The 15,980-nt window shown below is 43.2% G+C and overlaps 1 protein-coding gene across 4 annotated transcripts in view; it reads right to left on the minus strand.

Annotated features, from left to right (window-relative positions):
- The window catches only part of sema3h (sema domain, immunoglobulin domain (Ig), short basic domain, secreted, (semaphorin) 3H), a 233,713-nt gene that overhangs the window by 109,287 nt on the left and 108,446 nt on the right, over window positions 1–15,980 (minus strand). For all 4 annotated transcript variants that reach the window (XM_072280640.1, XM_072280642.1, XM_072280641.1 and 1 more), the window contains 2 exons: window positions 4,497–4,559; window positions 3,297–3,416 (listed from right to left, as the gene is read on the minus strand). In XM_072280640.1, the coding sequence (XP_072136741.1) occupies window positions 3,297–3,416; window positions 4,497–4,559 (183 nt within the window). The remainder of the gene's footprint in view (window positions 1–3,296; window positions 3,417–4,496; window positions 4,560–15,980) is intronic.

Here is a 15,980-nt window from a genome sequence, read left to right on the forward strand (position 1 = left end):
ACCCAAGGCACTGTTGTGTGTGAAAATCCCTGAAAGTCAGCAGTTTCTGAGATACTCAAACCACCCCATCCAGCACCAACAATCATTATACTGTTAAAGTTACTTATATCACATTTGTTCCCCATTCTGATGTTTGGTCTGAACAACAATTGAACCTCTTGACCATGTCTGCATGCTTTTATGCTTTGATTTGCTGCCATATGATTGGCTGATTAGATATTTGCATTAAAAAGCGGGCGTACAGATGTACCTAATAAAGTGGCCACTGAGTGCAACATTCACTGCTGTTTAATCGTTAATGACATTCACAAAACCAAAAATAAGAAGAGTCTGGAGAATCTGATAGGACTGAAAACAGATCATATCCAGAGGCTGATAGTCTACATCCCAGAGCAGTAAAAGAGGGAGCTATTGAAATAATAATGGATGCACTCATTGGCATCTTACAAAATTCTATAGATTTGGAAAAAATGTATCAGATTGAAGGGTGGCAAATGTAACCCCACTATCAGAGAAAAAAAAAGAGAGAAAACAAATCTACGGACTTGTGTCTTTTAAATTTCCTTCAAATGTTGATTGCTATTCAGCCTTCCACCTTTTCTTTCAACAACTAATTTCTCTGCGCCAAGTTGATTATGCGTTTCCTTGCCTAAACAGGAACAGGAGTGGGCCATTCATGGAGTTATTGTGTTATACCACGCGGAAACAGGCCTTATATATTCTAGTCCCATTTGCCGGCATATGTACCACCTCCTCTGGCAGCTTGTTCCATATACGTTTGTATATGCCACTCCCTGTGTGGCAAAACCTGATCCTCAGATCCTCTTTAAACTTTTCACTTCTCATCTCAAACGTTTGTCCTCTAGTTTTAGACCCCCACCCCCAACCCTGGGAAACATCTTATCTATGCTCCTTAGGATTTTATAAACCTCTCTAAGGTGGCCCTTCCTTCCAGGGAAAACAGTCACAGCTCATCCAAAACACAAGGAGTGCTAGGAATCCCGAGCAAATCACGCACAAAGTACCGGAGGAACTCAGCAGGTCAGGCAGCAATAAACAGTCGACAGTTCAGTCTGAGATCCTTTATCAGGGCTGGAAAGGAAGGGGGAAGAAGCCAGAATAAGTAGGTGGTGGAGGGGATGGAGTACAGGCTAGAAGGTGACAGGTGAAGCCAGGAGGGTGGGGTGGGAGGATGATGTAAGAAGCTGGGAGGTGATAGGCGGTAAGGGGCTGAAGAAGGGGGAATGTGATAGTAGAGGAGGGTGGACCATGGGAGAAAGAGGAGGAAGAGAGGCACCAGGGGTAGATGGTAGGCAGCAGAGCAGAAGAGAAGAGGTAAGAGGAGAGCCAGAGTGTGGAATGGAAGAAGAGAGAATGGGAGGGGCAAAATGACCAGAAGTTAGAGAAAGTTAGAGTTACTGCCAAGTTGAGGCTGGATGTGTATTAGAGGAGCAACACCTCATATTCCACCATATCATTCTCAAAAGTGCCAGCATGAACACTGATTTCTGTTTTTTCTGTAAACCCTCATTCAGCTACTTTTTCTTCCTGTCCCACCAGACCCATCACCCCATTCCTTCCTCCAGTTCCCTTGCTCACATCCTTCTACCAATCACCTCCCAGCTTCTTACATCATCCCTATTCGAGCCCTCCCTTACCTGCCTATCATCCCCCTCGCACCTGGATCCACCTATCATCAGCCAGCTTGAGCTCATCCTATCAAGCTACCTTTTTCTGCCAGGTACAGTATCTCCCCTGTCTCCTTCTAGTCTTCATGAGGGTCTCAATCCAAAACGTCGACAGTCCATTTTGCTACCTGAACTGCTACGTTCCTCCAGATTTCCAGCATTTGCACTCTCTCCTGTATCAGCAATGGATGAATACAGACCATGTGAAGGCAGACAGACATCATGGGCATAGGAGCCTGTTTCTGTATTGCGGTGTTCTATGTAAAAGCCTAGGATAGGTTGCAAGATTCTGCATTGCAGCAGGAGCAAGCTCTTCTTTCCACAGATTTTTCTATTAAGCCAAACAAAGCATATCTCTCTCCCTACCCCCACCCCTCTTCCTCTCTCCTCTCCACTCCTTCCCCTTCTCCTACCCTCCCCCTCTCCCTCTACCTCTCTTCTCTCTCTCCCTCTTTCCCCCTCTCTCCCCTCCCTCTCTCTCCCTCTCGTTCCCTTCTTCTTCCTTTCTCTCTCTCTCTCCCTCACTCCCTCTCCCTCTGCATTTGCTCCATCTGGAATGCCCAGAAGGGAAGGTGTAGCAGTGACTGGAAGGTTGACCTACGGGGTGGTACTGGAGCCAGTGATGTTGATGGGAATAATAAATTGACTGGTTCACAATGTGTGCCTGTTTACCAGGAAGGTTCTCGTTCCGATATTGTGGGTAATTTTCAGAATGTAACCTAATTACGAATAACTTCACTGATCACCAGCACAAAAGAATCGCAGGCCATTCAGATGAATGTAGGGAAAAGCAAGGTCCCTTACTTTATCCAATCAATCTTACCTTGAGGAAGACTAATCAATAAATGTACCCTCAAATTGGGATCCGAGATGGAACCTTTGCCTTTCGAATCCTGCTCCAGCATTCAACAATATTGTGGCCTACTTAACTGCAATTTTAATTCCACATTCCCAGCTACCCCAGTAGCTATTTATCGTTATGTTAATTAAAAATTTAACTATCTTTAAAAAATGCATGCTTCTACTCCCTTTTTAGGAAAGAAATTTGTTTTAAAAAGTTTTAGGTGGGTTAATCCTTTTTAAAGAGTGACTCTGAGTTCTAGACTCTCTCCATATCCACCCTGTTAACACCACTGAGAATCTTACATGTTTTAATTAATTCCCCGCTCTTGAGTCATCTGTATCAGAATTCAGCAAACCTTCAAGCTTGAGTTACTTTTTTGGCATCTTATGTTTTCAACAAGCAATAATCGCACCTCTCGGCTATGGTATGACTCTTGTGACTGTACTGGAACTATAGGTATATCGAGATGTGTCAGGCCAGGAGAGAGGGAGGGCCAGAAAGTGGGAGATACATTTCCATTATTTCCTCCTTACACTGGGTCCATACCAATGTGCTAGAAGTAAACATTGGTACCTTATTCATCTGAGTTTACAAGTCCCACTATACAGTAGAGAGACTTCAAGTGGAGCTCCATTTGAAAGAAAGCTATTGTTCTAGGTCAGAATTAATCTGAATGCAGGTCTTTTAGTTAGGACCGAGTCGTGTGACTTTCTGTCAATGGCTGAGTTTATACTAAACGTGTGAGAGGCGCCTCCTGTACTCACTCTGTTGAATATGGACGTGTCGATGAATGCGCAGCGAGGGTGGAAAGCTCCGGTCCCACACACATAGAGATGAGTTTGGTTGTAGAAGTGGAGAATCCTCAAGAAGTTAGCACAGTCCAGCTGCAAAGAAATCAACATCTCTTCAATCCTATATCACTGTGACACTAAGGTATTGTACAAATCTAATTCCTTTCCCTTACTGTAACAAAGAAGCTTTTGTTTAATTTTACTGTAACCACAGTAGACTAATATTACAGCCGCATGACCTCCTGGCTCTTCACATCAGCCTTCATTAAAACATCTCAGAGTGACAGAGCAGCGCTGAATTTCCTTTGCAAAACTTCTGTCAACAAGGCAACTTCTATCTCGTATTCAGAGATTGTTAGGTTATCTCTGCCAGGTACTTGCAACCCAATATTGTCAGCAAAGAAAATTAGTGAGAGGTAAAGTTTGTATCTGCCGTGCCACATAGTTTACCTTCCCTGATATAAGTATCCGACCATTACTTTTTTGCTTTGGATTTTCTAGGTTCAAGGGGTCTAGTTCCATAGCATACCGCAGATCTAAAAAAAACTACTTGGTTTGAGTTCCGTTATGATATTACAGTTATTAAGCAACAACCAGCAGTGTCCTGAACCAGCGTGGATAACTTCACTCACCTCAACTCTGAACTGATTCCTCAACCTACAGATTCACTCTTTACAACTTATGTTCACCGTATTATTAATTAATTTATTTATTAATTTATCTATCCTTTTCTTTAGAGATACAGATTGAAGCTGGGACAATTATAACTAAATCCAAAGTGCGAAAGTGCTACACTTCAGTAATTCCAAAGGCCACAGCAGGGTAGTTGTCAGGGAACTGGGCTCAGGGATGGAATTATGAGCCACTCTGCAGAGAAGAAGGAATCTCATCTACAGTGAATGTTGTCTCCCACACAAAACAACATTCAGGTCTATCTTTCTGCTGTCATTCTGAACGTGAAAACAGCTGATGCTCCATTCCTCAGCACTGGTGCCTCCCAGCCATGTTAAACAGAAAAATTCCCCTTCAAGATTTAACCAGAGGACTGATGACTTCTGTTCCCAATAAATATTTAATATAGGCATTTTTACTGTATATTTACTGTGGTCAGTTTTCAAAGTTCAAGGTTACTGAGTTTATATGAGTGTAGCACTAGCAATTGTAAATACTTACATTAGGGTCCTTGCCAGCCATTTTGCATTCGTCTATCCGCTCAGGCGTAGCTGGCCAGTGTAACTTGGGAAAGAAATACAAGGTATTTATTAATAGATTGAAAATCCAGTTTGGTATTGCATTAGTTATGTCAGAGTCATAAAGCACAGAAACAGGCCATATGGCCCATTATGTCCAAGTTAACTGTAAAGCACTCATCTATATGAAGTCTATTTACCAGCATTTGTTACACAGCATTCTAAACCTTGAATATTTGACCATTCATCTAGAAATTTGTTAAGTGCTGTGAGAGTACCTATGGCAATGAATTCCACAGATTCACTGTCCTCTGGGTACATAAATTCCTTCTCATCCCTACTCTAAAGTTATATTCTTCTATTCAGAGGTTGTACCATCTGGTCGTAGACTCTCTCCACATCCACTCTATCTAGGCCATTCAATATTCAGCAGGTTTCAATGAGAACCACCTCATTTTTCTAAACTTCAGTGAGTACAGGCCCAGAGCCATCAAAAGCTCCTCACATGTTAACTCCATAATTACCAGAATCATTCTTGTGAACCTCCTCTGGACCCTCTCCAATGCCAGCACATCTTTTCATAGCTGTAGGTCCAAAACTGCTCACAATACTCCACGTGCAGTCTGACCAATGCCTTATTAAGCCTCAGCATTACATTCTTCCATATTCTAGTCTTCTCAAAATGAAGGCTAAAATTGCATTTGCCTTCCTTACTACAAACTCAACCTGCAAATTAACCTTTAGGGAATACTGCACTAGGACCCCCAAATCCCTTTGCACCTCCGATTTCTGAATTCACTCCGTTTAGAAAATAGTCTTTACCTTTATTCAAAGTGGGTCACCTTAGATTTCCTTACACTATATTCCATCTGCCACTTTTTAGTCATTATCCTCATCTGTTCAAGTCCCTTTGAAGACTCCCTGCTTCAACACTCACCGGCTCTCTACCTACCTTTGTATCGTCCACAAACTTGGCCACAAAGCCACATCAATTCTGTCATATAATGTGAAAATTAGCGGGCCCGTCACTGACCCCTTTGGAACACCACTAGTCACCAGCAGTCAATCAGAAATGGACCCTTTATTACCATTCTTTGTCTTCTGCCAGTCAGCTAGTATCTTTGTCCATGCTAGTATCTTTTACGATAATACCATGGCTCTTATCTTGCTCAGCAGCCTCATGTGCAGCACCTTGCCAGGCCTTCTGAACATGCAAATAAACAACATCCATTGACTCTCCTCTGTGCATCTTGCATGTTATTTCTCAAATAATTCCAACATTTTTGTCATGCAAGATTAAAGAAACTATGCTGACTTCAGCCTAGTTTATCAATTCCTTTCAAGTACCCCAAAACCACATCTTTAATATTGGACATCTTACCAACCACTTAAGTCAGGCTAACTGGCCTATAATTTTGTGTCATTTGCCTCCCTCTCTTTCTAAGGAGTTTATAATTTTCCAGTCCTCTGAAACCATTCCAGATTCTAGTGATTCTTGAAAGATCACCACTGTTGCTTCCACAATGTCTTCAGCTGCCTCTTTCAGAACCCAGGAGACTTATCTACCTCCAGACCTTTCAGTTTCCCAAGCACCTTCTCCTTAGTGATGGTGACTACACTCACTTCTGCCACTTTACTCTTAAATTTTTGGCATGCTGCTGGCGTCCTCCATGGTGAAAACTGATGAAAAATACTTATTCAGTTTCAAAACACTGACATTATGTAGCCTTTGATTAGTGTCCTTCCTAGAAGAAAATGGTCCAGTGAAACTATTACACCAATGTGCGTGGCTCTCAGCTATGCTCTGAAATCTCCAAACAGACCTCACAGAATCAAAGCACTATAATCAAAGAATCAAAAAATAAAAGAATATAATTATTGGATGAGCATTCAGTCCATGAAGACAAATCAGAGAGGTAAACACAGGCAGTTAAACCTACTTTGCCCATCTTACACCACCTCTCAAAGTTCCTGTTTCACATTCCCCACACTCCTATGCCCTCCCTCTCTGATTTTCCTGCTTATTTTACTTCATTCCTTCTGGACACTGCCTCCTTCAGCACTTGATCCTGGGCAATGCAAGTGACATTTTACTGGCAAACACTCACATGGACTGTTGCCCTAAACCCCAAGAAGAAGCACAAATTCTGTCTACCACCTATCTACCTTATGGCATCAACCAAGATATCAGCAACACGTTGAGTCTACCTGCAGGTGTTGATTTTCTCTGAATTTATTTTATTGTCTTGCACTAACTGGAACCAAAAGATCCTCAGACATTTAATCAGATCAAATCAATGGAGATAGTTACGGTGCTGGAACATGGAATGTCCGGAACGACTGGGTAGGAAATATTTGTTATTCAAATTTTACTCTATGTGCATATTCTAGCAGTGTACTGATAATGTCAACAGCCACAATCCAACATTGCTATCTCATTCTCCACATCACTACCTTCTCATGTCAGACAACCCTGTTTACACTATACGTCAGATGTTCCACTTCAACCATTCAGGGAAATGGACTATGAATCAACTAAGTGGATTTTAATTGCAAATCAAAATTGAAAACCTGAAAAGAGAGGAAGGGCAACTCGGGCAGTATCCACGGAGAAACAAACAGAATTATTAATTCCGTTCAAAGACCCATTGCCAGGAAGACAAAGATGAAGAAACAAATTGTCTTTATGCTGCAGAGAAGTAGAAAGAGGAAAGAGAATGCCTATGTGAAGGGGTTAACCAAGGTTGCCCAGGTGATACAATGCTCTTCACATCTATATAGTTGATATATGAATGGGGTATTGGTGTGGAGCAGGGAAAGAGAAGAGGGTGATGGAACCGTGAGATGCAGGAGAGAACAAATACTTGAAATCTGAAAAAAAGATGCTGGGAATGACAAGCAGTCAGTCCACATCAGTGGAGACATGTTACAGAGGATGGCCTTACAGAAGAACTGGTCAGCTTTCACTCAAACATGAAAAGCTGGGTATTGAAATCATGGAATTCAGTATTGAACACTGTAGGTTGCAGTGTTTCTCTGTTAAGGATGCAGACAGTCACTTGAACATATCCTGGGCTTCTCTACAATGGTGTTGGAAGCCACTGACAGAGAGATTGGAGCAGAACTGGGTTAGAAATTAAAGTGGCAGGTGTCCAAAGTTCAGAACACTCTGGTGAAATAAATGGAGGTCCTTTGTAAATCTGCAACCAATGTTCATTTGGTTTCTCTGTTGTAGAGGAGACAGCATTTGTTTCAGAAACATGCACAAAAAAGTGGAGGCACTCAACAAATCAAACAACATACGGTTAGGCCACTTGGCTCATCGAGTCTGCTCCACCATTCAACCATGGCTGATATATTATCCCCCTCAACCCCATTCTCCTGCTTCTCCCTGTAATTTTTGACACTCTTATTAATCAAAAACCCACCAACCCCCGCTTTAAACCTCCACATCAATCTGTGGCAATAAATTCCACAGATTTACCACCTTCTGGCTAAAGAAGTTCCTCCTCATCTCTGTTCCAGATAGACATTCTTGTATTCTGAGATGGTTTCCTGTAGGAAACATCCTCTGCATGTCCATTCTATCTTGATCTTTCAATATTTGATAGGTTTGAATGAGATCCCCCTTATTCTTCTAAATTCCAGTGGGTAGAGGCCTAAAGACATCAAATACTCTTCATACATTAACCTTGAGTTTCAGGGTTCATTCTTGTGAACCTTCGCTGGACCATCTCCAATGCCAACACATCCCTTCCCTGATAGGGGCCCAAAACTTCTCACAATACTCTAAATGCTAATTAAATACTCCAATCCACTGATCAAATTTGTAGATGACACTACACTGATTGGCCTAATCTCAAATAATAATGAGGCAGCCTTCAGAGAAGAAGTCATCACCCAGACACAGTGGTGTCAAGAAAACAACCTTTCCCTCAATGTCGCAAAAACAAAGGAGCTGGTTGTGGACTACAGGAGGAATGGAGATAGGTTAACCCCTATAGACATCAATGGATCTGGGGTGGAGAAGGTGAACAGCTTTAAGTTCCTCAGCATAAACATCACCAAGGATCTCTCATGGTCTGTCCATACCGGCTGTGTGGTGAAAAAGGCACAACAGCACCTCTTTCACCTCAGATGGCTGAAGAAATTTGGTGTGGGGCCCCAAATCCTAAGGACTTTCTGCTGAAGGCTAGATCAATGGCATTCAAATCTGGCGACCCAGGCCTATACCAGAAAACCAGATATGATTTGTGGAGGGCTATTTCAACGGTGAAGAGACAATCTCAAACGAGGTTGGAGGCGACATCAGATGCACGGCAACTCTGGCAGGGTCTGCAAGACATTACTTCCTACAAAGCAAAACCCAATGGCATGAATGGCAGCGACGTGTCACTACCAGATGAGCTCAACGCCTTCTGTGCCCTTTTTGAAAGGGAGAACACAACTACAGCTGTGAAGATCCCTGCTGCACCTGATGACCCTGTGAACTCCGTCTCAGAGGCCGATGTTAGACTGTTTTCAAAGAGAGTAAATCCTCGCAAGGCAGAGGGTCCCAATGGAGTACCTGGTCAGGCTCTGAAAACTTGTGCCAACCAACCAGCGGGAGTATTAAAGGACATTTTCAAACTCTCACTGCCACGGGTGGAAGTTCCCACTTGCTTCAAAAAGGCAACAATTATACCAGTGCCTAAGAAGAACAATGTGGGCTGCCTTAATGACTATCGCCCAGTAGCACTCACATCGACAGTGATGAAATGCTTTGAGAGCTTGGTCATGACTAGACTGAACTCCTGCCTCAGCAAGGACCTGGACCCATTGCAATTGGCCTATCGCCACAATAGATCAATGGCAGACGCAATCTCAATGGCTCTCCACTTGGCTTTAGACCACCTGGACAACACAAACACCTACATCAGGATGCTGTTCATCGACTATAGCTCAGCATTTAATACCACCATTCCCACAATCCTGATTGAGAAGTTGCAGAACCTGGGCCTCTGTACCTCCCTCGCCAATTGGATCCTCAACTTCCTAACTGGAGGACCACAATCTGTGCGGATTGGTGATAACATAACATTCTCACTGACGATCAACACTGGTGCACCTCAGAGGTGTGTGCTTAGCCCACTGCTCTACTCTCTGTATACACGTCTGTGTGGCTAGGCATAGTTCGAATACCATCTATAAGTTTGCTGACAATACAACCATTATTGGTAGAATCTCAGGTGGTGATGAGAGGGCATACAGGAGTGAGATATGCCAACTAGTGGAGTGGTGCCGCAGCAACAACCTGGTACTCAACGTCAGTAAGACAAAAGAGCTGATTGTGGACTTCAGGAAGGGTAAGATGAAGGAGCACATACCAATCCTCATAGAAGGATCAGAAGTGGAGGGAGTGAGCAGCTTCAAGTTCCTGGGTGTCAAGATCTCTGAGGATCTAACCTCGTCCCAACATATCGAAGTAGTTATAAAGAAGGCAAGGCAGCGGCTGTACTTTATTAGGAGTTTGAAGAGAATTGGCATGTCAACAAATACACTCAAAAACTTCTATAGTTGCACCATGGAGAGCATTCTGACAGGCTGCATCACTGTCTGGTATGGAGGGGCTACTGCACAGGACTGAAAGAAGCTGCAGAAGGTTGTAAATCTGGTCAGCTCCATCTTTGGTACTAGCCTACAAAGTACCCAGGACATCTTCAGGGAGCGGAGTCTCAGAAAGACAGCTTCCATTATTAAGGACCTCCAGCACCCAGGGCATGCCCTTTCATAGAAACATAGAAACATAGAAAATAGGTGCAGGAGTAGGCCATTCGGCCCTTCGAGCCTGCACCGCCATTTATTATGATCATGGCTGATCATCCAACTCAGAACCCCGCCCCAGCCTTCCCTCCATACCCCCTGATTCCCGTAGCCACAAGGGCCATATCTAACTCCCTCTTAAATATAGCCAATGAACTGGCCTCAACTGTTTCCTGTGGCATAGAATTCCACAGATTCACCACTCTCTGTGTGAAGAAGTTTTTCCTAATCTCGGTCCTAAAAGGCTTCCCCTTTATCCTCAAACTGTGATCCCTTGTTCTGGACTTCTCCAACATCGGGAACAATCTTCCTGCATCTAGCCTGTCCAATCCCTTTAGGATTTTATACATTTCAATCAGATCCCCCCTCAATCTTCTAAATTCCAACGAGTACAAGCCCAGTTCATCCAGTCTTTCTTCATATGAAAGTCCTGCCATCCCAGGAATCAATCTGGTGAACCTTCTTTGTACTCCCTCTATGTCAAGGATGTCTTTCCTCAGATTAGGGGGCCAAAACTGCACACAATACTCCAGGTGTGGTCTCACCAAGGCCTTGTACAACTGCAGTAGTACCTCCCTGCTCCTGTACTCGAATCCTCTTGCTATAAATGCCAGCATACCATTCGCCTTTTTCACCACCTGCTGTACCTGCATGCCCACTTTCAATGTCTGGTGTATAATGACACCCAGGTCTCGTTGCACCTCCCCTTTTCCTAATCGGCCACCTTTCAGATAATAATCTGTTTTCCTATTTTTGCCACCAAAGTGGATAACTTCACATTTATCCACATTAAATTGCATCTGCCATGAACTTGCCCACTCACCCAACCTATCCAAGTCACTCTGCATCCTCTTAGCATCCTCCTCACAGCTAACACTGCCACCCAGCTTCGTGTCATCCGCAAACTTGGAGATGCTGCATTTAATTCCCTCACCCAAGTCATTAATTTATATTGTAAACAACTGGGGTCCCAGCACTGAGCCTTGCGGTACCCCACTAGTCACCGCCTGCCATTCTGAAAAGGTCCCGTTCATTCCCACTCTTTGCTTCCTGTCTGCTAACCAATTCTCCATCCACATCAATACCTTACCCCCAATACCGTGTGCTTTAAGTTTGCACACTAATCTCCTGTGTGGGACCTTGTCAAAAGCCTTTTGAAAATCCAAATATACCACATCCACTGTTTCTCCCCTATCCACTCTACTAGTTACATCCTCAAAAAATTCTATGAGATTCGTCAGACATGATTTTCCTTTCACAAATCCATGCTGACTTTGTCCGATGATTTCACCGCTTTCCAAATGTGCTGTTATCACATCTTTGGTAACTGACTCCAGCAGTTTCCCCACCACCGACGTTAGGCTAACCGGTCTATAATTCTCCGGTTTCTCTCTCCCTCCTTTTTTAAAAAGTGGGGTTACATTAGCCACCCTCCAATCCTCAGGAACTAGTCCAGAATCTAACGAGTTTTGAAAAATTATCACTAATGCATCCACTATTTCTTGGGCTACTTCCTTAAGCACTCTAGGATGCAGACCATCCGGCCCTGGGGATTTATCTCACTGTTTCCATCAGGTAGGAGGTACAGAAGCCTGAAGGCACACACTCAGCGATTCAGGAACAGCTTCTTCCCCTCTGCCATCCGATTCCTAAATGGACATTGAATCTTTGGACACTACCTCATTTTTTTTTAATGTATAGTATCTTTGTTTTTGCTCGTTTTTAATCTATTCAATATATGTACATTGTAATTGATTTATTTATTATTTTTTTTCTCTCTGCTACATTATGTATTGCATTGAACTGCTGCTGCTAAGTTAACAAATTTAATGTCACATGCCGGTGATAATAAACCTGATTCTGATTCGGAAGATCATTGGGGACCGGAGTCACCCCAACCACAAACTGTTCCAGCTGCTACCATCCGGGAAACAGTACCACAGCATTAAAGCCAGGACCAACAGTCTCTGGGACAACTTCTTCCACCAGGCCATCAGCCTGATTAATTCATGCTGATACAATTGTATTTCTATGTTATATTGACTGTCCTGTTGTACATACTATTTATTATAAATTGCACATTGCACATTTAGATAGAGATGGATGTAAGAAATAAAGTCAGATCAATTCAATTCATGTGGTCTGACCAATGCCTTATAAAGCCTCAGCATTACATCCCCGTTTTTATATTCTAGTCCTGTTGTGTACGTGTCCATTTACACAACAATATCATTAATAAAAACGCTAGAGACTGGAGCTAAGTTAACAGGAGCTTTTACTTACGAAACACGAACCGAACACATATATACAGATCAATATGCGCCTAATAGCGCATGCTCAATAACGTGTTACTACGACATAAAATAGTCCCATATTATACAGTAGGCTATATGGTACTCTCCTCCCCTTTTATTTTAAAAGTGAAACAACTGTTTTTTTTAGGGGCACTACGTTAAACAAACACTGTATATTTCCCCTTAGTATACAAACGCCCACCAACTGTTTAATTAGTAACTTAATAATATGAAAATATAACAAAGTAACGTAATGATTATTATTATTATTATTATTATAACTGAAGTCTCTGGGGGGCCTTCTCTGCCTTTCTGGGTAACATCTGTCCTGAAATGTTTGATTTGGGGAATTAGTCTCCCCAGGTACATCAGGTGGGTCCTCAGCACTGATGACAGGCTTATCTGTGGGCGAGGCTGACGTGGTCACAGCACGAGTGTTTGCTTCTGTGTCCGGGGAGTCAGGGCAAGACATTGTTGTGTTTTTCACCTGAGCATCCAGGATTTGATCCACATGACGTCTCAATACATTCTCTTCCATCTGTACTCTACACATCAGTGGCCCGTCTATGGCGGAAATTACACCCACTGCCACTTTTCAGTCCTGTAATCCCGTGCAAGAACTGACTGTCCCACACTGAAGCTCCGTGTTGACTTAGCATTCAAGTGTTTGAACTGTCTGTTCTCTACATCACACTGTACATTTGATTTGAGAAGATCCATGCGGGACCTCAGGTTTCTGTTCAGAAACATCATCGTTGGACTCTGGTTAGTGGTTGCATGCACTGCATTATGGTAGGCAAGGAGGAAGCTGTCTATCTTGTGTTGTAATAGTCGATTTTCGCTGTCCCTTGCCTTGAGGGCTTTCTTGAATGTCTGTACAAATCTTTCTGCCAAGCCATTTATGGATAGATGGTAAGGAGCCAATGTAAAGTGCTTGATTCCATTGTTCTTCACAAAACTTTGGAATTCTTCAGAGACAAATTGTCGTCCATTGTCTGTGCAGATTTGCTCTGGTATGCCATTCCTGATGAACATGGTCCTCAGCACTGTAATGGTCTTTTCTGATGTGGTTGACTTCATCTTGATGAACGCTGGCCATTTGGAATGTGCATCGACAGTGATTAAAAAGATAGAGTCCATGAATGGTCCAGCAAAGTCGATGTGAACTCGTTGCCATGGTGATGAGGGCCACTCCCACAGATGGAGAGGGGCTTGTGGTGATGTGTTCTGAATCTTTTGACATCCAGAGCTGTTCTTGGTCACGTCCTCAATCTGTTTATCGATTCCTGGCCACCACACATAGGCACGGGCAAGACCTTTCATCTTCACGGTACCCAGGTGTCCCTGGTGCAGTTCCTCCAGCACTCTGGTGTGTAGCTTGGGAGGAATCACAACTCATGAACCACACATCAGTGTTCCCTAACACACTGACAACTGCTCCTTCCTCGCTGAGAAGGCTGGAAACAGTGTGTTACCCTGCGCTGGCCGTCCCTTTACCGTGATGCCATACACTTTTGACAACGTAGGGTCATTGCATGTTTCCCTTTCAATGAGGCTGTTTGTCACTGGTAATTGTTCAACTATTGTTGTGTGAAAGACCTCTGCTGAATCCATTTGCGTAGTTACCTCGGAAGTGGGCAGTGGTAAATGTGACAAACCATCTGCGTTGCCGTGTTCCTTTGTCCCCTTGTGTTCACTGTCGTCCCTGTGACCTGCTAAGAAAAGGGACCATCGCTGTAGCCTTTGTGCTATCATCACTGAAACACCTTTCCTTGGGTTGAAGATTGACATGAGCGGCTGATGGTCAGTCAACAGAGTAAACTTTTGGCCATACAGGTAGTGACTAAATTTCTTGACTCCCCACACGAGGCTTAGGGCCTCTCTGTCAAGCTGTGCGTAGTTGTGTTCAGCTGAAGTTAGCGTTCTTGAGGCAAAGGCTATTTGTCTTTCGGAGCCATCTGGAAACTTCTGCGATAACACAGCTCCTATCCTATGGGGTGAGGCATTTTATGTCGTAGTAACACGTTACTGAGCATGCGCATGCGCTACAATCTGAAGTGAGCCACAGTTAACAACTAGTGGATGAGCAAAAATAAGATACTGTCCAAAGGATGAACACAAGAGATTCCACAGATGTTGCAAATCCAGAGTAACACACAGAAAATTGTGGAGGAACTCAACAAGTCAGGCAGTATCTATGGACAGGAATAAACATACAATGTTTTGGGCTGAAACCCTTCATCAGGATCCTGGTGAAAATTCTCAGCCCAAAGCATCGACTGTTTATTCCTCTCCGTAATGCCACCTGACCAGCTGAGTTCCTCCAGCATTTTATATGTGTTATGTCAGAGTAGGTTCACCATCCAGTAACATTCAAACTATCTCTCCAAGGTCAGATTGGGAAATTAAATGCAAGTAATGAATTTCCTTGAAAAATGAAAACAGTTGTGTTGTTTCTTAAGGCGCATTTTCCAACAACTTACTAATAGAAATCATTAACCTGATACAGAGCTGTACTATTGGAATCAACTGAATGTCAATGACCTTTCCCAGTGGAAGTTAATAGGTCTATAATTGACTGAAATTACATATAATGGGCTCCAGAATCCAAGTACTGCCAGCCTAGGATGTACCTTCAGTTGCAATCCCTGAAGCTACACTTCAAACTAAACTATCTGCATGTGGTTACAAGGCCCATGTATACGTGCTGGACCAACCGTTTGCCTGTTATCTGTACCCTGTACCAAATCGCTGTCTCCTTTGGTTACGCGATGAGTCAGGAAGACAAAAGTGTCTCAGCGGAACTGCTTGCTAATTTCACTCATTTTCATCTTGGAAGCTGAACTCTGTTTGACCTAATAGTGTTTGTTCCCTCCAGTTTAATGTTCATCCGAACACTTCTGTGCCTTACTTAAAAGCTTCAAAACAGTAGAATAGAGAGCTGAGCAACACACGAAAATGCCGGAGGAACACAGCAGGTCAGTAGGCATCTTTGGAGAGGAATATGTAGTCGGACCAAAACCTTTCACCAGGACCCTTCTTCAATTGAGAGCTGAGTTGGTCAGGTGAATTTCTTCTACTACAAAGAGTTGAAGGGTTAACTGAATGCTAGATTAAAAACATTGTTGTCAACATGGGCTGATAATTTTTGCTGCAGTGGGGTACCAAATAAAAGATCAGTAGTGGAATGGGAGAGAAATAAACTGGTTTTATATCCCCACCCAAGCACTGAAAAAGCAGCTATAGAATGAGAGTAGAGACACAAAAGGCTGGAATGTAGATTGGATGCTACAATCTGAAGCAGGCCAAACTGCTGGAGGATCTTAGCAGGTCAAGCAGCACCTGTTTGTATGTCTCTCCTCTACAATCTC

This window comes from Mobula birostris, chromosome 16 (genome assembly GCF_030028105.1).
Source record: "Mobula birostris isolate sMobBir1 chromosome 16, sMobBir1.hap1, whole genome shotgun sequence".
NCBI classification, from domain to species: domain Eukaryota; kingdom Metazoa; phylum Chordata; class Chondrichthyes; order Myliobatiformes; family Myliobatidae; genus Mobula; species Mobula birostris.